This window comes from Mastigoproctus giganteus, chromosome 10 (assembly GCF_048544385.1).
Source record: "Mastigoproctus giganteus isolate SK-2022 chromosome 10, ASM4854438v1, whole genome shotgun sequence".
NCBI lineage: Eukaryota > Metazoa > Arthropoda > Arachnida > Uropygi > Thelyphonidae > Mastigoproctus > Mastigoproctus giganteus.
Genome location: NC_143584.1, coordinates 95696306 through 95723582, shown reverse-complemented (window position 1 = coordinate 95723582; position 27277 = coordinate 95696306). Strand labels below are relative to the sequence as shown.

General features: G+C 34.1%; 1 protein-coding gene across 1 annotated transcript in view; it reads left to right on the top strand.

The window, feature by feature from the left end:
* LOC150079172 (mitochondrial carrier homolog 2-like) overlaps positions 1-26344 on the top strand; it is a 273570-nt gene extending 247226 nt beyond the window's left edge. Inside the window, exons 10-12 of the mRNA XM_090384014.1 lie at positions 4725-4800; positions 21302-21431; positions 26234-26344. Coding sequence (XP_090240140.1) covers positions 4725-4800; positions 21302-21415 — 190 coding nt within the window. The 3' untranslated portion in view covers positions 21416-21431; positions 26234-26344. The remainder of the gene's footprint in view (positions 1-4724; positions 4801-21301; positions 21432-26233) is intronic.
* The last annotated feature ends 933 nt before the right edge of the window (positions 26345-27277 follow it).

The window sequence follows — 27277 nt, the reverse complement described above, 5'->3', positions numbered from 1 at the left end:
TCTGGGAGTGTACTTCATATGTTTAAGTCAGTTATGTAGTAAATAGAGTTAAAATAAAATTATATACAGAGCTTATACCCCTTAGTAGCCAATTGGTGGGTACAAGTTTTCTACACTGTAAAACCCCAATAAGCTGTGAGTATAATGTGTACAATATGTACAATCCTTTTAACAGTTGAAAATCAGCTTTCAATTATATTATGGATGTTAACTTGGTGGTTAATAAGCTTCTTATGTTTGATGATATGGATGGCTTTATTAAAGTGGTAATAAAGATAAGTAGGTGGAAACTGGTTGTAGCTTCATAGATCTTCTGGCTTCTCACCTTGTTCAGTCCAGAAGGTTCCCTCTACCTCTTTAGATTCAGTGAATTATACTTATTTTAACTTTCCTTTTTTGCTTTCCGCCTCTGTTGGATCAGCCATGAAATATACAGTCACTATTCCTGTGCTCATCTCAGCATTTAGGCCTAACCCCCCTTTACTGCTAAATTCAAAATTTATTTACCGCTACCTCCATATTCTAGCAAATATTTCATGTCAGAAACAGAGGCCTTACTTCTTGCTGTCTTTCCTGTGATTTCGATGGTTGACCATTTGAAGTTTTTCTGAAATCATGAGTTTTTCAGCATTAAGTACTTTCTTTTTATTATTATTATTTTTTTATTTTCTTATATTTTTATTTTATCTTTTCTTTTTATTTTCTTATATTTTTATTTTATCTTTTCTTTTTATTTTCTTATATTTTTCTGTTTTCCGTAGTTCCAATCCCCATTTGTAGTTCATTTTCTATTTTCGTCCTCTCAATTAACTTATATATATAATCCCTGTGCTTCCTTTGTTTCAGTTAAGTGTAGACAGTTTGCATGGGCATTATATAGTCTGTTCTAAACATGATGGAAACCTGCACAGTGTCTGAATAAATATATATATGAATATATATATATTCATATATATATTTGATATATATATATATTTTTTTTTTCCTTCAGAAGATTCAGATGCATTTAAATATTAAATTTAAAGATGGTATTCTGAATATCTTCTCTCTAAATAACTGTTTTAGAACAGTGTAAGGAAATTCATTCACAGTTTGCAGTTATATGATACTAAATTTTTTTTTTTTTTTTTTAATTATTACTAGAAAAGCACACCTGAAATACAGACAGTTTGCTTAAATGCATCTTAATTGCTTACTGGCTGTGTCTGCATACTGCTTTTCCAATGGTGTCTCCAATAATTTTATGCTAAGCATGAGATTTAAAAATAATAATAATGCTTTTTTTTTTTTTTTTTTTTGTATAAAAATAGGTGCCAGTACTCATTTTTTGCTATCAGAAAAAATTGAAAATTAAAAGAATATGAAAAGTACTTTAAAAAGTTTTTTTTCCTGATATTGTTACTTTAATAGTAATGTTTTTGAAATAAGAACAATGAATTAAGTATATTAACACACAGTTTATTAAGCATAAATTTATTATTATAGTATATAAAAAATATAAGTAAAATGTGTAAAAAATAAATAAAATAAGTAAAAATAATTTCATAATAAAGTTTTTGTAGAATATTCCAAATTTTTATTAAGTTCTCATCTGATACAATATGCCGACTCCTTTTCTTACTATTTTTGACTGTTGCTGAATGACATTTCCGAAGCAGCCACGAATCACATATTTTGCTGAATCGAAGCGGTGGGCCTACAATTTTAAGAAATATAGTGAAGAAATTGTTTTTGTCATCAACGAAGCTCTGGTTGGGCTGACGATCAGGTTCATTCATGAAAATCCTCATTCACATTCACTTTATGAAATTGGTGTTGTACTCAGAGCATTCATCAAATGCTTCAATTCTTTCGAAACGATCTTTTCAATTAGGTATTCCCGAAATCCACGAATCGTATCTCTTTCATTTAACTGTAGCCTAATTGACAATTTTCTAACTTCATTTTCACCAAATGCCAACATTCCATGTTTAGAAGGTTTAATACCTTCGTTGTCCTCATTTTCCTTCTCTCATCATCGTTATTGTCACTAGTTCTTTGAACTAGTTAAATTTTAATTTTTTATTTTATTTTATTTTTTGAAACTGTACAAAATGTTGGTGTTATTTGGATATTCAGGTACTGTGACCATGTAAACAAATAGAGGGAAAAATGTGGATAAGGCACTTCCGCAAAACAAGAGATGATTATTTGTCGGGGTAAAAGAAAATCACCCTCTCTCCTGATTCTCAAACAGGGTGCTTACAGTTGATTCACAGTGGTGTCCCACCTACGGCCCATGCAGAAAGTGAACCAAAACAGCATTTTAAATTTTGTTAATTATCAAAAAAATTTTCTCGCTAAATGTTTTGTTCAGTAAATGTAATTGTGTATTGTACTTAATAAAATATTTGAATATTTTCAATTTTACTTTAACATGTAACAAGATATGGAAAATGTAACACTAATTTTTCTCGAATCACTCAGTGCTGCTCACAAAAGAAATCTAACTTTGAATTATTTTTTTGAATATAGCCCCTGTATGGGAAAATGTTGGACACCATTGCAGTAGAAGGTTGATTTGACCACATCCCATTGTCAGCATCAGTAATACCCCTTGATCTGCTCACTCTTCACCAGCATGACTTCTCCATATGTGGGACAGGTGGTCGGATAGGTTTTACGAGTACCACAAATTTGTAGAATGGTAATCCCGTTGGCTCTCTTAATTCATGCAGCAGCACTAATTGCTTGAAGGCCAGAAATGCACCGAGTTAAGTCTCCTAATCCATTCGTTATATGAAAATTTCCTTTGCTCAATGGAAACTATTTTAAATGTAACTTCCAAGGGGAATTTAAAAAAATTCGCTATAAAAGGAGTTCGTTAAACAGAGGTCTGAGTAATTTAGAATTCTAAAAATGGTTATAAAGTTTTATATAAAAAATATCTTAACAATACACAGTAAAAAATGCAAATTTAGTTAAATAGGAGACAAAGTGAAATGCAATGAAGATGCAATTTGCAGAGATCTGAGAACTTCAGCCAGACCTGAGTGACCTCATTAAAAGTCTAACCCTCTCCAAGAATATAAAGTCAAACTTCTCGCCCCGCGGGCGGCAAAAAAAAAAACACTTAAGTTAAAACATTAAAATGAAGGGCTTATTTGAAGACTCCAGTAACATCTTACTATTCCTTTAGAGTCAATACACTTTTTTGCCACCGATGCTGCAATGCATTGATTCCAGCTGCAAGGAAAGTTGTCTCCTTAGTCTCCAGGGATGCATCCATTGCAGAAGTGATATCACTGTCAGTGTGAAAATGGATGCCAGCTAGGTATTTTTTCGAAATGGGTAAAAGTCTGATGCTAGATCTGGTGAATATGGTCACAGGTTTCAAAGCCGCACTCATGCAGTACAGACATGGCAAGGACAGACTTGTGAACAGGTGGAACAAAACTCCTTTGCTGAGTTTTCCTCGATGTTTTTCTTTGATGTTTCACACAAACATCTGATAAAGTCTACATAATATGCTCCTTTGACTGTCTGGCCTTTCTTAATATCCACTCCATCAACGCCCAAAAAACTGATGCCAGCAGAAGGAATCAACTTAGATTTTTTTTTTTTTTTTTTTAATGGGGAAGAGCTGTGTTCCTACTGTTTGGACTGCTCCTTTGTCTCTAACTGAAAGTGATGGGTCCATGTCTCAACCGTGGTTACAAACCTTGCAAGGAAATTTGCTGGATCTGCTTGAAAATTATGCAAATGTTCACTTGACTTGACAACTCTCTTGTATGTTTTAGTTCTTTTGTCAATAACTTTGGGACCCATCATGCTGAAACCTCTTTCATAGCAAGAGCCTCTGTTATTGTAGAGGTTCCAACTTTCAACTTTGCTGGCTAATTGCCTTTCACCACTTGTCTGTGAGTTGGCAGTGGCATGCAAATTACAAATAATACCTTTACCTTCTGCTGCTGCATTTATGCCTCTATCACACTTCTCTCTCTCTCTCTCTACAATATTTGAATTAGTAAAAATGTTCTTAACACATTCACTGTGTAACTTGTATAAGCTGTACCCAAAGTTCTGTTCTGTAATGATTATATCCATTGTGGAACAACACTCAACGTGCCATAAAGGGAATCATTCTTAAGCAGTCAATATATGAATGGTGTAAAAGTAAAGGCACATGAAGTGAACTGCTCAGTTGTGTTGGCATACACTGATTTGACCTCCAGGCCATTAGCAACAACAATTCATTTTTATTTATAGCTTGGCACACATTTTTATTTGTTTTTTCTCTTTTTTTTTTTTAGGTTTAATTTATATACATAGAAAAAACTTTTGATAAAATTTTGGGAGTTTGGTTCTGATTTACAGCTCAGCCCAAAAACTAAGTTCACTTTTAGCTATGAATTCCCGACTTTTGCTTTTCAACCATTACTTACAAATTTTCAGATTTCTGAGAATTTGTAAATTTTCAGAATGTTAATTTCTCTACATTCTGAAATTTATAGCACATTTGATGGGCCCTCTCATATACAGGTGGCAAGTGAATGTATAAATCATCAGTGTCCTAATGCTTTTGATGAATGATGTGATATAGAATAAAGATATATAAATAGCATATATGTTATGTTTTTTTTTTTTTGTCATTGTGATTTTTTTTAAGAAACGTTATGTATTTAAACTTCTACAACATAATAATTGGGTTTTTTTTTTTTTTTTTTTGGTTTTTTTATATTTAGACTTGTTGCTGGTTTGCCACCCAATATGCGTATATACACAAATTGGACAGATTGTTGGTCACATCTTAGTGCTATGGTAATTATAATTTCAGTGTTTTAGGTTTTTAATATTTTTTTTACTTGAATCTTTATCAGCTATTCTTTAGCAAAATATTGCAGATATCCTTCATGTTGCACAGTTAATGCATTTCTAGAAATTGGTTAAAACTAAATCTTGTATCATAGAAATAATTTTCCCATAGAAATAAAAAGATTTAGCTATGTTTTGAATCAGACTAGTAGACCCCCTTCCCCCATTTAAGTGGTTATATTTTACATCAGCTGTCAAGGTTATGAACAGTAAAAAGAGATGTATATGTACTTGTATGTACCGTAATGATAGGAGTTTAATAAACAAATTTGATGAATTTGAAGTACAGGAACTCAACGACTTATGGAAATTTGACTTTACATAAGATTTTGGCGGCCAGTGCAAACTTAAAAAAATTGTGGAAACGTATTTTGCATCTGTAAGAATAAATGGAGGTATCGTGAAAATATCATAATGTCAACCCAATAACACATTGTTTTGTTTGGTAATTCGTTCCAAGACCTCGGAATTTGAAATTTTCCTATATATAACTAAGCTATTTATCTCTCTAAAAGGTCATTTTTATAATGGAAATTGAAGTATACTTTCATCATTGTCATATGTTCCACTATAAGAATCAATTTTGTGGTATTTTCTAAAACACATTTCTGGAAGTCACTACCATAAAACAAAAACAATTTGCACTTTCTGGTTTATTGGGCTTTTCTGTTTGTGCAATCTATTATAAACGGGTAGTAAACTCGATCTTATTGCATTTAGATAATACAAATAACTGGAATTATGTGGGTTTTTATGTTATGGTATTATGGTGAAATGTATGTCCCCTTCACTGAAATCTTCACTCATATAAAAAACATAAATAAATTTTCAGAATCTTCTCTTCATTCCTATTTACTTATTACAATGATGAAGGGAAAGCTACCAATGGAAAGTGCAAGTGCTGGCAGTGCTAGGAAACAAAACGAAACAAAATTGATTAAGAAATGAAGGTGGTTAATTAAGAAGTACGAAGCAGGACAAAGTTTGTCATCTATTGCAAAGAATTAGGTCTTGCTGCTTCAACAGTGAATACTATTTTAAGGGACAGTGCACGTATAAAAGAACATGTTAAAGGATCAACGCGTTTAAGATCATCGGTGATCACAAAGCAGCGTTCGGGTGCTATATCGAAGATGGAAAAGCTATTAATAATATGGATGGAAAATCAGATTCAGAAGCAAGTGCCCCTGAATTTAACGGCCATTCAAGCAAGAAGTATTTATGAAGATAACGATAGCTAGGGCAAACCCAAAGCCAAGTTCGTGGCAAGCAATGGGTGGTTTAATAGGTTCAAGCATCTCGCTGGTTTCCAAAACATTTACGTATGAGGTGAAGTCGCCAGTGCCAATTCTGCAGCTGCAGAGAAATTTTGTGATGTGTTGGAAAAAAACCTATTCTAAATCTCCACAGCCCTCAACCTCTGCAACAGCGTACTTATCAGCTGGAGATGTTGATTCTGGCAACGATGCCTGAAAGGTAAAACTTGCTGATGTTATGCCTGTCTTCTCTCTCATTTTATAATTTTGAAATTTTTGTAATTTTGTACACTTCTGTAATTTTTCCTGCATGTGAGATAAAAAAAAAAATTGAATAAATAATTCTGCAGTATTTACATGTTTGTCCAATATTTCTTTTTTGCTTCAATCAAATTTTCTTCTATCAAATTCAGCACGCATAGCTGCGAGTGCGGAATTTCCCTAAATGCTTATTTAGGGAATTTCCGACTTATGTAGAGTTCCACAGAACGCAACCCTTACGTTAATCGGGGAGTGGTTGTGCTAGTTTAGTCATCGAGCATGGACATTATAGGGATATCGGAGACATGGTGCTACCCAGACATAAGGGATGGCACAGAATTTGAATGTGAGGTGTATACAAAGGACAGGGGGTTATGCTCTCAGTTAAGAGGCACATGGAATCTAAAGCAATGCACCCATTTGACAGAGGTAGCACTTTTCCCAAAGTAGCAGATGTGCAGTCATCTTAAGTCACTTCTCCATCAAGATGTGACAAGTACCCTGCAGTCAGTCATAAACTGAAACTGCAGGGATCAAGTTCACTATTCTGAAACAATTTCATTAGCATTTGCTTAAATTTAAGTACTCCTGGTACTTAAATACTGTATTTGAATTTGAATATTGTATTTGAACACTGCCATAAGCTTTACCGGGGAAACCCCGGTGGGCCGGAGGCTGGTGTGATTTTGGCCATAAACCATAGTATGAGGCCACTATAAATTTTTCTGGGTAAGAATTTTTGACCCAGTCCGCCTCTGTTTATCGATATTGCTTTTCTTTTTCTCTCTGAATCTGCAGTGTAACCAGGACGCTTCCTTTTCACACCTTTTAAGTATTTTACTCATTTTTAGAGAATAAAGCACAATTATAAAATGAGGAGGCACGCTTGATACACGTAAAACAAAGCGGCGCGTGTGTAGCAACTGAATAAACAACACCGTAAAGGCAGAGATACACTATTAACACCTCACATTTTACTAAAGCACATTTCTAGGAGTTACTACCATAAAACAATAAAAGCAATTTCTTTTGCGTTTCTGCTAGTGGAATTTGTTATAAACTGGTAGTAAACTCGATCTAATTGCATTTGCAATTATACCAATAGCTGGAATTGTGTTGGTTTTTACGTTATTATGGTGAAATGTGTTTCCCCTTCACTGATATAAAAAACATAAATACATTTTCAGAATCTTCTCTTCATTCCTATCATACTGCGTTTGGTTGGAGTGATTCTGCGTTCGACTGCCATTTCTTGCAAACACAAAGGCAAATCATGCATAAGCGAATTCAGTTTGTGTTATATAAGATATCGTTCCCCTATTTATAAATCGTGTATGATCGAATTTGTGTAGTGTAAACACGTGTTATATGAGGACTGACTGTATAACACATAATATCCCTCTTCAATAATTTTAACAGGTTCTTTTTGAAAGTTTCGGCTCCTTGATCTGCACTTGCGGCTTCTCCCTGGATTTTAAATGTATTCAACCAGCCCTTACTAGTTCTGCACGGTTCTGCATTTTTTTTTTTAGGTGAGTTTTCTTCAGATCATCATATAGGCTTCTCTCTCTCTCTCTCTCTCTCTCTTTTATTTTATTATAATATTTAGCTTAACTGAATTCTGCATTGGATATTATCTTCAATAAAATTAAAGTCTCTCCATTTGAATCCTAATAGCCAGCCTAGCCCTAGTTGCTTGCAGTGGAACATCTGTTTTTCCCGCTGCTAAAATTAATCTGCTTGTCGTTGACCGAAATTGAATTCGCTTAAAAATGTCTAATTTAATTTTCAAATTCAGTCGACCGATCCTTCCCCACTTTGAAACCTGGCATGTTTTTTTTTTTTTTTCTTTCAATATGAAACTTCTTTTAGGCATTCGTTTCCACAAAAGTCCTGCTTCATCTATGTTAAAAACTTGTTGAGAAGTATAACACATAATACCCCTCCAATAATTTTAACAAGTTCTTTTTTGAAAGTTTCGACTCCTTCATCTGCACTTGTGGCTTCTCCCTGGATTTTAAATCTATTCAACCAGCCCTTACCAGTTTTAAATGGTTACACATTTTTTTTTTTTTAGGTGAGTTTTCTTTAGATCATTATATTGGCTAATCTCTCTCTCTCTTTTATAATATTTAACTTAACTGAATTCTGCATTGGACATTATCTTCATTAAAATTAGTTAAAGTCTTTCCATTTCAATCCTAATAGTCGGCCTACCCCTAGTTGCTTGCAGTGGAACAGCTATCTTTCCCACTGCTAAAATTAATTCTTTATTTTTTTATAATTGTTCTTACAGTTAAATTTGCAAGTCCTAAATTGTGGCACACATCCGCTTGTCATTGACCAGAATCGATTTGCTTCAAAACGTCTAATTTAATTTTCAAATTCAGTCTTTTTCTTACATTTATAGTCTTCGTACTGCGTCCAGACGTTGCTTTTTCATTCTTATCTCTTCGAAAATGTAACTGCGTTGGTTGCATTAATTACGATACAATGATTTTGTGTAAACTGTCCGTTACGCACAATGTCTAATACTGTACCGAGTGATGACTAGATTTCAGATAAATGCGTATAACGCAAATATTACAAGCAATATACTTGATCATTTTTTAAAATGTTGATCTTGGAACTACGTAACAAGTCACTGTACTGCAATTAAATTAGCGTGCGAGAAAATTTCACTGAGCGTGGAAAACGTTTTAATGCTGTTTTGATATTCATTTTCAAGCTATCGACTCCATCAAATGAAACAATTTCATTAAATATGCCAAAAATGCATCTGTAAAAGAGAGTTATAGTAATTTGTGACAGCGTTATAGTCAGATACGGGTTATAATATAAGAACAGCAGTATAGCGGTAGATGACTTTCATCAACCGGTGCCGACCGGGCTAGCTGAGTGGGTAAAGTACCTGCCCGGCAACCCAAAGGTCGCGGGTTCGATTCCCGCCTCGGGCTTGGATCAAAGTACTGCAAAAACCTTGGGGGTGCAATATGGCCACAGAAGCCGATGCGCCAACAACTACCAAATCAAAAAAAAAAAAAAAAAAAATCATCAACCGGTGAAATACCACCACTTTGCTTACTGGAGGCTTGAAGTGGTGAAACCGATGTTTCGTCTCTAGAGCAAAGTTTCCGGCTCCCCCCCCATACTTCTCCTTCAACCCATGCACGGTACTAAGTACTATAGGTTTTGATACCTTTCGTGTTTGGAGTTTTCATAAAAAAAAAAAAAAATCAGCGTAAAGTGAACCGCATTATAACGAGGGCCTGCTGTATTTTTAGATTTTCAGTTCGCATTTCTTAAACATTGGAAGTGGAGTTTTCTTGCTGCTGAAGGAATCGTTTCTTTCAAAAAGTTCCAGAAGCTTAAGGGGCAAAGGGTTTTTCCAAGCAGATTCAGCGTTGCAGTAGTCTGTCGATTCCACGGGTGGGGTTTAGGTGGAGAGAGAGAAATTTGGTGTGTCAAGGATTTACCTTGCGTGACTCGTGCAACTACTTCCAGAGCTATTTAGAAGGGAGAGATGCTAATCGTACTGGTACCCTTTCTCTGAGCTTACCACATGGAGAGTTTTCCAGTAAAAATATTTTGCAAATGTTAACTTGGATTTTCCACAAGTCTTTAAAACCATCAACTCCCTTTGGGTAGATACATCTTAAAATTTATTCTACGACTGACTGATCAACTGACTTTGAGAAATTTCATGGGGAAATTTGTCCATTTGAAAGTTCCTGGAAGCTCCTGATTGTCTAGTTGGGAAAAGTAACTTTTCCCCCAGTGACCTGTTTTATTCATATGAACTCTGCATTGCATGTTGTGCATTTATCCTCGGTAGTTACCATTTGTTGCAGTTTACTAGTGTTGAATAGGTATGTATTATAAATTCAATATACTATTAGTTGTTAATAGCACCTAAAAGAAGATATAAAAATGAAAAAAAAAATAAATATATATATATATATATATATATACATACATTCATCATCAGCCGTTTTCAATCCACTGCAGGATGAAGGCCTCTCCAGCAACTTTCTAGTTCCTTCTGTTTTGAGCACTGGTCATCCATTTACTACCCACAAACTCATGAATTTCATCTATCCATCTCTGCCTTTGTCTTCCAGGTTTTCTTCTAGCTCCTCTTTGGTACCATTCTGTTATTTTCTTAGTCCATCTGTCATCATGTCTTCGAGCTATGTGTCCTACCCAAGACCATTTTAGTTCGTTAATTTTGATAAGAATGTCCATTACTTGAGTTTTCTGCCTAATCCGTGTGTTCCTCTTCTTATCTAACAGTCTGGTTCCCAATATAATTCGTTCCATTCTTCGCTGTGTAGTTCTCAGCTTCTCTTCCATTCTTTTGGTGAGTGCCCAAGTTTTACTTCCATAAGTCATGGTGGGGAGTATACATCGGTTCATTATTTTACGTTTCAGACAAACTGGGATATTGCTCTTCAGTATGTGACTATATTTCCTGAATTTTCAAGAGAAGAATAAATTTCCAAAATTTATTCTTCTCTTGATTTCCAGCCATTTATCATTATTACAGCTAATAACTTGTCCCAGATAAGTATATGACTCCACCTTTTCAATTACTGCTCCTTCAATCATTATTTCCCTTTCTGTGGCATACTTGTTCATCATTACTTATGTTTTAACCATATTCATCTTTAGTCCAAATTCCTTACTAACTGTGCATAACTGATTAAGATTTTCCTCTAATTCTTTGGGGTCGTGGCTTATGACCACAATGTCATCTCCAAATCGTAAATGGTTTAGCAACTCTCCGTTCACATTGACTCCTTTCTGCGACCAGTCTAATCTTCTGAAAGCTTCCTCAAGGGCAGCAGTAAACAGCTTCAAAGATATTGTGTCTCCTTGTCGAACTCCTTTCTCGATTTTAAATTTCCTACTGTCTTTGTCTAGTCTAATAAAGGAGGTAGCATTCTCATATATTTTCTTCAAAATCATAATATATGGGGTATCAATGCCTTGTCTTTCCAGTGCCTGAAATATTGCCTTATGCTGTATGGAGTCAAATGCCTTTTCATAATCGACAACTGCCAGGCATAATGGTGTATTATATTCATTTGCTTTCACCATTAGCTGTGATATTATGTGAAGGTGATCCATAGTTGAGAATCCTGTCCTAAAGCCAGCTTGCTCTTTCGGTTGATTCTCATCAAGTATTCTTTCTAATTTGTTAGTAATGACCCTTGTGAACAACTTGTAGATGTGGGATAACAAGCTAATTGGTCTATAATTTCCAATTTCTGATTTATCTCCTTTCTTATGCAGCAAAACTATGATTACATTATTCCACTGCTTAGCCGTCACACCTTTTCTAATGCACTTTGTGAAGAGCCTTGCCAGTTTTTGTGTTATGTCTCTTCCTCCCAACTTTAACAACTCTACAGTAACTTCATCTTCCCCCAGGGCTTTCTGATTCTTCATTTTCTTCAATGCATTTTTTTCCTCATCGGGAAGAATATCGGATATGTCGTATGTGTTGCTAATTTGCAATCCATCTTTCCCACTGCTGGCATCATTCCCTCGCTCCTTGTATAATTCTCTATAGTAGTCTTCTGCTATTTGAATTATGCCTTCTCTGCTGTTTATTAGTACACCATCGCTATTCTTCAGTTTCAGTATCATTTGTCTTTAAATCAGCAGCTCATGGCTGCTGATTTAAATCCTTTGTTTTCCCTTAATGCTTGTTCTACTTTTCTTATGTTCTCTCTGAGTCTCTTTCTAATGGCTTTGCATAACTCAGTATACTCAATTTTCTCCTTGTCAGTGTTTATCTTGCTCTTCACTTTTTGCCTTCAGTTCATCATAAGTGTTTCTTGACTAATTTTTCTTCTTTGGATTTCTTTTTGCCTATAGGTTTCTTGGGCTTTATCACTTTCAGAAAGTTGTAATATTCCTCGTCAATATCTTGGTCCTGAGCAGTCTGCAGAAGCTCAAACTTGTTCTTAAGTTCCAGTACATACTGCTTTTTCTCCTCTTCTGTTATCTCAAAGACCTTTGTATTATTTACTCGAGTCAGTTTTTTCCTTTCCTACATCTATATCAAGTGTACATCTTACCATTCTGTGATCACTTCCAACATATTCAGGACGGTAACATCATTCACAATATATCTTCTGTTAGTGAGGATGAAGTCGATTTCATTAGTTGTTAATCCATTTGGACTCTTCCAAGTCCACTTTCTGTTCACCCTTTTCTTGAAAAAAGTGTTCATTACTGACAATCCTTGAGATTCTGCAAATTCCACACGTCTTTCGCCTCTTTCATTTCTTTCACCAATTCCAAAATTTCCTGTAGTTCCCCTTTCTGTGCTGTTTTGTCTTTTTCCAACCTTAGCATTGAAGTCCCCCATAATAATAGTGTAGTGGGTTTTCTGCTCATCTAGAAGACTCAATTTCGGTGTACATTTCTTCAACCTCTTCATCATCATGGCTCGATGTTGGTGCATAAATCATTATAATCTTTAGTTTGTACCCCTTAGAAATCCTGAGTATTAGTCTTGACACCCTTGGTGATGTACTTTTGAATTCCAAAATGTTGTTTTTTAAATCTTTGTGGACCAGAAACCCAACTCCACCTTCACTCCTTTCACTGTTTCCATTGGTGTACAGCAGATTTCCACTTGATAAACTTATAAGTGATTCATTTCTTCTTCTTGTTTCAGCCAAACCGGTGATATTCCAATTCACATTTTCTAATTCTTTTTCCAGTTCTAATATCCTGTCTTCACCGATGAGTGATCTTACGTTGTAACAGGCCAAGTTCAGTTTCCGTGCATGGCAGCCTGGTCGTACCCAGAGGTTCTTAGCACCCTCTGCTTCCACTCTGATCCTCTCACTGCCGTAAGAGGGGGAGAGTGAAAGCCGCTGGGGACTGAGGGCCATTTGTTTTGTCGTGCTGTCATATGCTGGAGGGTTTGGTCTTTTCCTCTTCACGCTGACCAGGCATCTTGAAGAGAACCACTCTACACGTTCGTTGCCACCTAAGTGACGTAACAGGGCTTACCATCGAGGTGTGCATGAGTGGATTTTAGGGAGGCAGGCCAACCGGACTTCTCCTAAATCTTCTGTAATAGAAAGATATTGGATCCATCAGTGTTTTAGACTGAGTGTCTGATAACACACAGGATACCTGTTCCCCTCTAAGCCCCATATATATATATATATACACAGGTAGTTCTCAAATTTATGAGTTAATTCGTTCCTAGCATGCGCTCGCAAAGCAAAAATTTATTTCATGATTCCTTGATCGACGTAACAAGTCACTGTACTGCAATTAAATTAGCGTGTGAGAAAATTTCTCAAGTCAGCGTGGGAAACGTTTTAATGCTGTTTTGGTATTCATTTTCAAGTTTTCGACTCCATCAAATGAAACAATTTCGTTAAATATGCCAAAGATGCAATCTGTAAAAGAGCGTTATAGCGATCTGTGACAGCTTTATAGTCAGATACGGGTTATAATATAAGAACAGCGTTATAGCGAATCAGCGTAAAGCGAACCACGTTATAATGGGGGCCTGCTGTATTTACAATTGAATGTTTGCAATAAAGACTGTGTGTGCTTGCATGCGTGCATTTAAGTTAAGAAGAAATTGTCAGCACATCCACTACATTTCTCCATTCCTGAAGTGACCTTACTCAAATCCAGTTCCTTCTCCCCCTTTTTCCCTCTGCGGTATGCAGGAGTGGCATATTGCCATACTTTCATTACATAATAAAATAGTATTGTACTGTGTGATGGGTTTGCATACTGGTGTTTCTTTTTCTCTAAACATTGCCACAAGAGATCCACTGGTTCAGCATGTAGAATTACAGCATAATATTATAGCACCATCATAAGATTAGAATTACTAATCGTATTGGGTAATCCTGTGCTTTAGCATGGTTAACTTCAAATTTTGGATGCTGAAAATTAATATAAAGAATAAAAAAATGAAGAATATGAAGTGAACCTAGTGTGAAAAAAACCATTTTATTAGGCATGTATTTGTGTATTCTTATTTATAATTTCAATTATTATTTTTTACCATTCAAAAATCTGTAGACATTTTTAAACACTTCAAACAGCCAGAAGTCTGTTACCTTTTTAGAATCAGACCCATGTTGATATAACATCCCAAACCTTACATAGCTGAGGACTGGAATATAGTAAATATTCACTTTTATTTAATCTTACAACAATGTCTTTTAATATCTGTTCATTTTATATTTTTTTAAATAACTGAGAAGACACGTAATGTAAAAAATTATAAACTTTTAACATTGTATAGCAACTTTATGCCATGGGTAAAGTATGTACTGTAAAGTACAGTCATACTTTACACCTTTTCTAAGAAAGAATTTAAAAAATTCTTTACTAAAATTTTCTTTAAAAAAATTAAATATGTGGTCTTATATCAATTATACATATTATAAATTATGGGGGGGGGAAGATAACTAGCAAATTTATATCTAAATACCAAATAATATTTTCATATTATTGAAGGCAGCAAATCACAAATTTTAAAAATTTTATTAAATTATCAACTACATCATACTTTTCTTAATGTTACATATGTTAGTAATCTGTTTTCATCAACCAGGAACTCAAGTGTGTAACAATTCTTGAAATGCCGAGATACAATGAAAGTGATGTGCAAAAATAATTTTAAAATTCTGTGAATCATCTTTACGCATATAGCAAAATGTTGATATAACAAATACGAAAGTAACGAAATCGCTTTCCATCCTGTGCAAATTTATCTTTATGTAAAAATGGTTTGTTTAATGAATACCATTGTAATGAAAATATCAGTTCAGCCCAATAAAAATTCATACTACTATGAAAAAAATATAATCACTACAACATATTGTTGACTATAATATATCTTTTAATCAATACAGCATACACTTTTCAGTCTTTCGTCTTTAGCATTTGGAAATGCTTTAATAACTGAGCAGTTAATGCCCATTCAAGATCAGTGGGTTTTTACATCTGCTTTCCTAAAGTCTCATTTGAGTACTTTTCGAAATGACAGAGGATTTTCACACAGAGTTATAATTTAATGAAATGCTTAATAAAGTCTCGTTCCATTGAAAATAACAAGAGAAAGAAACGGTTTTTAATTTTTAATTAATTTTGTTTGTCTAGTTCTTCCTTGAATTTATCCAGACTACCCACTTCTAAAACACCAGATGGAAGTTTGTTCCAACAGTCAATAATCCCCTTGCAAAGACAACTCTGCACACATCTGTCCTGCAACCATCTTTCCCTAATTTAAATTTATGCCCTCTCATGTGCATGCTTTGAGGCGCCTCCATAGCCAGGTGGGCAGGAGCAGCAGTGCGCAGCACATACTTCTTGATTAGACCAGGGTTCGAGCCCATGATTACCAAATACGGAGGATGCGGAAAGGTCAGGGAATGACCACCGCATATCCTTGGAGCAATATGGCCTTAGTTGCTAATGCTCCTAAAAACCAAACAACCTGAAACCCGCATGCTTTGAGCAAGAGGAAGGATTCCATCATTGAGCTTACTCAATCCATTCAGAACCTTAAACACCTCAATCAAATCCTCTTACAAGTGGTCTCGAGATGCTGAATTTGCATCCTTTTTTTGTTCCCCTAACTAATCTTGTTGCTCTTCTCTGCATCTGCTCCAACAGAATGCACATCTTTCCACAAATGAGACTTTCAGACCTGTATGCAGTACTCAAAATGTGGCCTAACAATTGCCTTATACAACAGGATAATCACTCTTTACCCCTACCGGCAAAAACCCCATAGGTTGTCCTGGGAGCCTGTCTGCACTGTTCACAGAACTTCATATCCATTGCTTGATTACCCCCAGATCTTTTTCATACTCCACTACCCTGACTTTGGTACCAAACAGTTGGAACATTAATTTGGTATTACTGCTACCCACATGGTACCTTGCATTTATCAGTGTTAAACATCGTTTCCACTTCTCGGTCCATCTGCCTAATTTTCCTAGATCTTGTTGCTGTAGCATTCTCTGATTATCATTAACCACCCTGCCAACCTTCGTATAATCTACGGGCTTAGACATGACTGATATGCCTTCATTAGTATCATTAATAAATATTGTAAAATAACAACTCTCCGTCTTCTCCCACTCAGCTATCCCTTTATCCATGGCAGTAACTTGCCCTTTATGCCACAGTGCTCTAATTGTACAGCGGTCTTTTAATTTTAACAGTATCATAAAATTTTCTAAAATCTAAGTATATGATGTAAATATTATTTTTTGCATCCAGTTCACTGTCTAGTAGTATCCCGTCAGATAAGGCCATCTCTTAATAAATCCATGCTATGACTGCAGTATAAATGCATTCCTGTCTAGATGGTCCTGCATTACTTCTTTACCCAATGATAGCACTCCCCACTATCATTATTTTTTCTAGAACCAAAGTTAAGCTAACAGGTCTGTAATTACTCGTGTCACCCTTTGATTCCCCTTTGAAGTGAGCATACATTTGCACATCTCTCCACTCCATACCTACCTGCCCTGAAATCAAGGATGCTCTCATAATTATGGCTAAAGGTTTACTGACCTCTCTTCCTGCCTCTTTTGATGTAATTGGATACATCTATCAACCCCATGTGTTGTTTTTTTTTTTTTTTACATTTATCTTCAACAATTTTTCTTCCACTTTCCTCAAGTTATCACAGACCCATTGCACTACTGCTAGAATTGAATACACTTCTGGCATCCCGATCCCTAAAAAGCTCCTTGTGTGTGAATTTAGATGCAAAATACCTATTCAGTTTGTCAGAAACCTGAGCAAGTTCATCAACAGTTAAACCACTCATCTAGTGGACCAATGTGATTCATCCCCTTCCTTTTAGCATTTACATAAGTCTTTGCTGTTTATCTTTGCATTCTTTTAACTATCAGACACAGTTTTATTGAATATCTGAGTTTTTATCATTGCACAGGTTTCTTTTAGCACTTTTAACCATCTAAGCCTCAGATATTGTCTGAAATTTTTAAACCTGTATAAATATATTTAAATATATTATTATCTTTTAATAATTATTTAATTATTATTTTTAATAATTTTAAATATATTAATATTTAAAATTATTTATTTTAAAATTATTTTTAACATATACATTTGGACTTGGTGCATTATGGCCTAAATTGTCAATTTGCCAAAAAATAAAATCAAGCCCACCAACTTATGAAAAACCAATAAGCATTGTACTTTCAGTGTGTCTTAGATTTCTAAATGTGTAGAGGATTTTGTTTTTCAGTAGTGCTATTCAATATAAGTATTAGGCAGAAACATTGATAATGATATTTGTCTCTAATTTGAACATAAGTCCCAAGCCTTGATGGTTGAAAACACAACCATTTGTCTTTAGCTGGAGTCAAGATCTCATGATTGATAACAGTATAGTGTACAAATTTTATTCAGTGAAGGTGCATACAATCACTGTGTCATTTATTTAAAAAAAAAAAGCATTGGGAATTCTAAGCTTTCTTCAAATTCTCGCAGGAAACCCACACAACTACAGACACAAAAATAAATAAATAAGGTGGCTAAGAAATCAAATGTTTACCACAGAAATTCAGTAGGTAGTGCCAAATCTGCAGACATAAAGCACAGAAACAGAATGCTATGGTTGACTTGACATAAGCAATATGGAGGTAGTTGACAAATTAAATCATAACTTGAATCTCTTTACATCCTTTGCTCTAGTCTAACATCAGATCTGTAGTCCAAATCTAGCCTATCATGGAGGTAGTCATAACTTAACATGATGTAACCATTGTGAGTTATCATTCTGCTATGAAGGTTTGCAGGTGTTATCTATTTCTAACTGTTGTTGGGTTCCGTTTTTCCAGTGCAAATGTGGACAACAATAATTTTTTACTTTTTTAGTTACCCTTTTCCTCTCTTTTTTATTGAACTTTGTCTGTTTTCTTTCCCTTCTTTATATCTTTATTTATAAATAAAGATAAAAAAATATTTTTTTTAAATAAAACCCCCACTGCCATGTTTTAGATCTGTTACCTTTACTGTCAGATAGTGAAACTTGAAATAAACTAAATTCAAATATCCTGCATGATGCAGTGAATGGTCCACCATCGGAGAGAATAAACATCAGAAGCAAACAAACACTTCCATTAGGAGACAGATGGATCAGTGACAATAATATGCTTTGGTATTCATAATACCTGCAATGTAATACACAAACTGTATAACTAAAACTTATATAAGACAGGATTAAATTAAAAATGATAAAATAAAATATAAAGAATAGCAATTACACTATACGGAATAAAAGTGATAAAAACAACCTTGGCTTTCAGAGGCGACCGCCTCGTTTATCAACAGTAAAGCTTAACTTGTCATGGTCCATCCTTAAATAACTACAGGATGGTAGCTCGCAGCACCTGTTGCCATAGGAGCACAGGCAGTATCCTCCACGTATAGTGTAATTTCTATTCTTTATATTTTATTTATTTTCTTACTGCTTTTATTGTACAATCATTGTATTTTAATTTTCATTTTTAATTTGATCCTATCTTATAATATTTCTATTTTAATAAAGTTTCAGTATTACATTGCAGTTATTATGAATCAGAATTTTCCCAGCCTCTGAGGCCTATTTGAAGATGCACTTCGGTAATTGGATGGGAAAAATGTGGCTAATTTTAAATTCTTGTTTTTCAACATGAGATAATTAATATGCATGAACAGGCTTGGTATTTTTTTTTTTTTTATGGCCAAACTTGTTCAATAGCAAAACAATTAAAGATGCAGAAAAACAATAATTGAGAAATTCATAAATTGGCATTGGTGTCACTTGTATAGATTTTGTTTAAATTAGAAAAAAAAAAAAAAAAAAAAAATGGCTCTGACATACCTTATCTTAAGGTGTATACTCTACACTTATAGAGCTCAGCCAGACTAATGTACAAAGTGCTTTGTCTTGATTATATTACTGTACATATTGTATTTATATAAAGTGGCTTCCATTATTTATTTGACAAAACATATTACATATTATTATTATATGTGCATGCATAATTCAGATTTGAGCATGTCATTTAGCCAGTATTGTTATGCTTGTGTGATTCTGAAAGAGTATATATTGTTTGCATTATTTTTTTTATACCTACACCTTAAAAATGGCTGATAAGAGAAAATCAAGTACTACATTGTTATACAGGTTAGTTCTCACTTTACAAGTTTTTTTTCCCCCCCAAATATCAACAAAATCGAAAATATGAACATTAATTGCAATAAATAAATGCTAAATATTCATAAATAAGGTATTTCACACCACATAGCATCTCACTGACTCACATAACATTTATCCCCCTTATTAATACTGTACAGTATGCCAAAAATACTACGGAGAATGATGTTAATAAAAAGAAACAGCAAAGAGAAAGAACATTGGAAACAAAATATGCGATCATAAACAAAAATGCAGCCAGAATGACTGTTAAAGATCTTTGTGTGTAATGCTATCGTGAAATTTATATAGAAAAGAGAAGACTATCTTGGAAGCAAATGACTGTGCTTCCAACAAACCAATAATGAGTCGAGTGTGCATTTAGTCAGTGATAACAAATAAACATTCTTTAACATTTGTGACATACATAATTACTTTATTATTATAATTTGATTACTTTTAAAGACAGTTTTAATTTCTTTGGAAAATGAATCATTGTTAAGCATGAACTAGTTTTGTTGACCTTTATTTAACATTATGTCTATGGGGAAAAAATTCCCGCTTTATGAGTTTTCGCTTTAAGAGCTCTCGCTAGGAATGAATAGGAAACTCGTAAAGTCGGGAACTACCTGTAGTTCTGTGAATTGTAGAACCATAACAATGGATGAATACAAGATTGAAGTATTAAACATCCTGAAAAAAGGTGAGACATCGGTTGAGCCTTAGGTATTCCTCGTACATCAGTGGTGACAATCATAAATATGAGATAAGTAGCAAGAGGGTTTTATTGCTGATGTTGAAAAACTTCTTACCATTTGGATTCACATTCAAACAAAATGCTGTATACCCTTGGATTTAGCAATAATTCAAGAAAAGGCCAGGATTCTTTATGAGCATTTTAAAGATAGTTGGGCTGGGGAGGGGTTCTAATGTCTTAAGCACTTTATTCCTTTGGTATTATTTTCAGTGACAGTTTCCCAAGCCATTACTGCATCCCTATTTGAAGCCTTTAATTATTTTATTAAAAACTAAATAAATCACCTGATCACTGGGATGGGAATGTAACCCATATTTTTAATATTGCTCTTATGGGTAAATCTTCTTTCCCTTAAGACCATTTTCAGGAACCACTTGTGTCATAAGTGTTACTGCCTATATTTGAATTGTATTTCTTTTTCCCCTTTCTGTTGAGGTCTTCTCTTTGTGTACGTTTTTATGACTTTTGCTTGATTTTCTGAAATTTGGTGTTACACAAACCTTGTATAGTTGTAAGAATAGCAGCATAGAAGATATTTTAGAGTTGATAAAAATGATTCATTTTTGTAATATCTCATATTTTTCACACAGTATTAGATTTTAACATATCATATAATTTTGAAAGTAGTTTTTTACCATCTTATTTTATTTTCAATGCAGTTACAGTAAGTTGTTATGAGAATTTAAGATTGCATCCTTTGAAAGTCGTTTCAAAAATTTCAGAACTTTTTTACACTGTGTACATGTGATAAATAAACTTAAAACAAAATGCAGTAGATTTCTAAGAGGTAGTAAAATTATCAGCACTTCATAATATATATTTACAAATAGTTACATATAGTGTAATTATATATATATATATATATATATATATATATATATATATATATATATATATAAAAAATAGTAAATTGTAGGTTTTCTTAATCTGTGCCCTCTTCCTTTTCAATTTTAGGGACAATTAAAACGAGGTTCCAGTATTTTATGGAGGTATTATCATGGACCCTACGTGTTAGATAGGCAAGGACACCCAGAATTTGTTAAACGTTCAAATTTTCGAAGTCCATGAATGTGGTTTTTAAATAGTAAGTCCTGTAGTTCAGATGTTTGTTGCATGATGCATTTAAAAGAATACAGCATTAATGCCTAAAACCTTGTTAACCAAACTGATTAGTGATAGCACAAGTGTAGCATACTCAGGCCATAGTAGCATTTGTACATAACATGCTAAGGAACAACAAAAAAGGGGAGTGGGTCAAGGTTCATTTGGTCTATATTTAGAGGGTATTTCTTTTACAAATGCACACACACACACACACACACTATCACTCATTTTCGATGTTTTCTCTCCCCTTCTGTATGATATATTTATTAGGCTTTTTATACCAACTAAGAGATATTATTCAAGGTTTGGACTTAAATGGTTGTCAGATAACATGATAAAAGTGCATGGGATGCCTATTAAATTATCAGCTGATAGTGGGTGTAAATTAATCTGCAGTTAAAGTCACAAAGTGGGTTAGGCAAGCTTAGGGGGGCAGGTTATGAGAAGAATGCAAAGAAACGTTGCAAGGACTTCTTTACTTATGTAAACACTAGAAGAAATGGGAGTGAATCACATTGGTGCACTAGTTATGAATGGTATGATCTGCTTGGGTTTTTGGTAAAAACTGAATAGATATTTTGCATCTATGTTTGCAGATAAGGAATTTTTTGGAGATGGGGAAGCCAAAAGTATATCAAATTACAGGCAGCTAAAACCTTTAGCCATAATTATGGGGGGAGACATTTGGACTGGAGATATACAATATATTCCCAATTCACAAAGAGGGACTAAAGGGTGAAATCAATAATTAAAAACCAGTAAGTTTAACTTCTGTTCCAGGGAAAATAGAAAAATAGAGTTAGTGGTTAAGGCAGTTATGCAGCCATTACAACTGAGGAGCAATTTTGTCTGACCAATCTGATGGATACTATGACAGCAAGGAAATAACTGGATGAAAAAAAATAATTTTAATATCATATGCTCTGATAGTGTTCCACATGAAAGACTGCTGTGCAGATTGGAGCAGTGTGGCATTAGGGGCAAGCTACTGCCATGGATATCAGTGGGCACTGCTCTTCTGCTCTTTTTGGACTATCATTATTAATGGAGTGCCTTAGGGTTCAGTGCTGGGGCCATTGTTGCTTTCAATATTTATTAATGAAGGAATATTAGGTTTAAGTTCACTGTCATAGGCAACAAAGTGAGATTGGATGGCAATGCAAGGTACTGCATATGGGTAGCAGTAATCCTAGAGTAGTGATGCAGAATGAAAAAGATGGACATATCTTGTGCAGATAGGCTGTCTATAATAGCTCATGAGGTTTTGTCAGCAGGGATAATGAGGTGATTATCCCGTTGTATAAGGCAAGGGTTAGACTACATCTTGAGTACTGTATACTTGTCTGCAACCCTCATTTTAGGAGCAATAATCTGCTAGAATGGGTATAGAGAAGGGCAACAAGATTGGTGAGGAGAACAAAAGGGTGCTCTTTCCAAGAAAAGCTTCAGTTCTTTCTGGAAACTAGGAACCTGTGAGGATATCTGATTGAGGTATTTAAGACTTTGAATGCATTGAGTAAGCTAAATGCTGATGGCATCCTTCCTCTTGATTAATGCGCAGAAATTTGCTTTCAACCAGTGGATAGTTGATTGTTGGAACAAACTTATATCTGGTGCTTGGAAGTGAGTAATTTGAATAAAATTTTTTAATTTAATTTTTTATTTATTTATTTATTTTTTTGTTTTATGTTGAAAACATCTCTAGTGGAGTTACTTGAATTTTTCTATTAGGAAAAAGCATTACAGCATCAGCATCATAAAAGCATTACAGGAAACCATAAACTTGGTTTCCTGCATCATTTGCCACTACTAATACTGTTCCATCTTTGTGGCGAAATAATGATGCAGTAATATAAAAATATGTAGGCCGATCATATAGCCACCTCAAAACGCTGCTGTTGTTGAAGCTAATAATGAGGCACCAAAGACTGATGGAACTTATCCAATTATGTTAAAAGAAGCAGCAAAAGTGATGAGCAAATTTCAGGCCATAATTATGAGAGAGTTCCCTGATGCTCAAATATCTCTCCTATTTATGAAGGGCAAAATGAGTAATTACTGAGCTGTAAACTTGACTTCTGTTCCAGGGAGAATAATGTAGTCAATGGTTAAAGCAATATTGTAGGATAATCTTGACTAGCATGCAGTTAAATGGAAATTACAGCATGGATTTGTTAAGGGGATGATCTTGTCTGACCAATTCAATTAGTTACTCTGATGCAGTAATAAAGGAAGTGGATGCAAAAAATAATTTTGACATCATATCCTTAGATTCTACATGAAATGCTGCAACACAAATAGGAGAAGTGGTGTAGCATTAGGGGCAAGTTACTGCTATGGATAAAGGGGTGGTTGGATGGAAGAAGATAGAGGGTGGTTATAAATAGGTATTGCTGCTCTTTCACTAATGTTATTAGTACACTCTCTTGTGGCTTAGTGCAGGCTCCCTTACTGTTTTCAATATTTATTAATGATACTCATATCAATAAAGCATATTAATCTTATTGTGTAATTTGTCAGGGTAACTAATGACAGCAATCAAGGCCTACTGCTGCATCAAGGACCAGAGAAATTAGGCAGATGGCTGAGAAGTGGCAGTCAGGGTTTAATATTCATAAATGCGTGATACTACATATGGGCAGTAGTAATCCTAGAGTAACATACCAAATGTGGTGTGTTATTTTATTCTGCACTACTCTGCATGGTACCTACATGCATGCAGAATAGTGCAGAATGAAAAGTAGTAATGCAGTCAACATGAAGTTCATGGGTTCTCTCAATGAGATGCAGGAATTTTTCTAACAGGGACAAGGAGGTAATTATGTCCCATTTCTTTAAGGCAGTGGTTAAGCTACATCTTCAGTACTGCATACAGGTCTAGAAACCTCATTTTAGGAAGGATATGGATCTCTTGGAATAGGTACAAAGCAACAAGATTAGTCAAGGACATGAAAGACCTCACCCTGAAAATTGCAGCACTTAGCAACTAGGAACTGCAAGGTGACTTGATTTGAGGTGTTTAATGCTTTAAAATCCTTGGACAACACACAAGGAGATTTAAATTGAAAAAGGATGGTTGCAGGATAGACATGCAAAAATCCTTACAGTAATAGACTGATAGAACAAAGTTTCATCTGGCATTGTCACAGTTGGGCTGTTTGAATAAATTTAAAGAATCATTAAACAAATCATTGGACAGGTGACATGGTGAGTTGTTGTCTGACTGTATAAACTTGCACTCTGGGATCATTTGTTACTACTAATACTAAAATTTTCTCATAATTACTCACTTAGTAACGTCAACACATATTATTTAATATTTCTTTAAAATAAATTTCATGCAAATAGAAATACAAAACAGTGATGACTTAACATTAAAGTTGACGTCTATTTTCATGCATATTAGTATTGGCAAATGATTCAAGGAAGCAAACAAGTTTCTAAAGCATCAACTAAAAAAAAAACTTCTGATATTACTTGTCCATCCCCTCTAATAATTTGTCTGCTGATTACAAAATAGATTGTAATCACATCTCCATAACCACATCATAGTCTAATGTAACTAAACAATTTGTCATCAATTTTCAAAATACATATATGGCAGTGTTCATTACACCACTTTTTACTTTTCCAATCTTAGCAATAGTGGACATAAATATTTAACTTTTCATTGAAATTAACAGGAATTGTGTTAAACGGCATTAGGGTTTCTAGCTTGTTTTCACAATACATGTGGCTCAATTTCTAAATAATAAATTGATGGGCATTAATTCTCCATGGAAAATTTTTTAGAGGAAATAAAACTAAGAAAATCATAAAATTATAATTCAGTATGTACCTTACCAAACATGGTCAGATATGGCCCAAGCTTTGTTCTAATTTTATTTTATTTTGGTTATTTTATAACAAGAAACAAAATCTGATAACAATGAGGGGAATTCAATGTAGAAATCAAAATCAAACAAATTTGGCATGCATTATTGCATTAGTTATACGATCATGGGAACATTCTGTTCCCTCAAAAGATTGTTGCTTAAGGCTTGGTCATAACGTCCAACTTCAACATGCATATTGTTATACGGGGTTCTGCTTAAATTGCTAATATTTATTTAAATTGCGTAATGTCACCAGAATATGCAAAAAAAAATCTACTATGCATTGAAAAATTTGAATTACCACCAGGACAACTGTTTCAAAGCTTCTCATCTGCTAGTGGGTTGCGTCTATTTTGTCTAAGTGGTGTACAGAAAGAAACTTCCATTTAAACCATAACTGTTAAGTTTGTGTTCCCCCAGAAATTATAATGTATTTAAATGGAACTTTTCTTCCATACATTGCGTGTTCACTTAGAGAAGAAGGAACATTATTCGCACAGTTCAGCATATGTTTACTAATAGAGGTTAATCCGTCAGCTGATGAGAAGCCAGTAAATTCAAAACTACTATCCTGGCAATGTCTCAGCATTTATAAATGCATAGTGAATTCAGGTGATGCTATACAATTTAAGAATATATTCACAACTCAGGTGAACTGTGGATAATGATATATGCCTCTAAGTTGGACATAAGGCAAGCCTTCCCGGCAAGTTCTTGGTATCGATCTTTTGAAGGAGCAGAATGTTCCTTGTGATCGATAAAATCAACACAGCAAAATATGAGAAAAAAATATCATACTACAAGGAAAAATTTGACTGGAGTCAATTCTGATCTTGCTTGGTATGCCAGAAGGTTAATATTATTTTTATGAATTAATAGTATATGAAAAATTGATTATTCTTTCCAGGTAAACTGTGAATCTAGCCAGAAACCATTTTTGTTCCTGAAAAGCTGTTATAATTATGAGGTTCAACAAGAGAGCCAGTTGATAGTCATATTTGTAATACTGTTTACTGCCTATAATTAGCAGTAGCACTTAATTATGAATCTGTATAAACTGAAAATCTAATAAATAAATAGTTTATAAATTTGCTGTGTAGTTGTTTCTTCAGTGAAGTGTGTGTGTGTGCGCGTGTCAGCAGTTTAAGGAACATAGTATAAAAACCATAGAGAAAGAACACAAAAATGCCATTGCTGTGATAAAACCAAGATGGTACAATGTGTGAAAATAATATGGAATATTCATTAGCAAATGGTTAATTATGAATCTGTATAAACTTATACAGATTCATAACAAGAAACAATAAAATCAGAAACTAAATAAAATCATAAACTGCAATATGGTTTTATTTAGTTTTTATATATATATAATTTTTTTTTTTTTTTTTTTTTTTTTAAATTAGTGAGTGTATTAGTAAGACCAATGAGAGAGAGAACACAGAAATTTGTTATGCTGGATATGATGCATGGAATATGGAATACGACAGTCACCAACCATATGAACCAGTGAGAATCACAGTGAATGAGAGTCTAATATGCACTCCTGAGTATTTTAGTGTTTGAGTATCTCATCACAAAAACTCAAGAAACAATAATCTCTTAGTAAAGGAGCTGAAATATCATAGAATGTAACTAAAATTTTTAAGTGTCTTTTCTGTATGGTAAAAATGACGCTTGATTGAATTTTTACATGAAATGAAAAGATAACTGAACAAATTAGAAAAAATTGACACTAGTAGCGAAAATTATTTTTTTAATAAAGCAGAAAGGAAAATGCAATGTAACTAAATTCTGTCTTGTGACTTTTAAATCTTATCTTCTGCATCTCAGTTGTAAAGTACGCAACACTAGAGGAATAAATATATGCTGAAGCACACGAACCCCCTCTCTCAATCAGGCGACAACAAGTGATACTACGTTACGCCTATAAAATTAGATCTATGCCGGAACA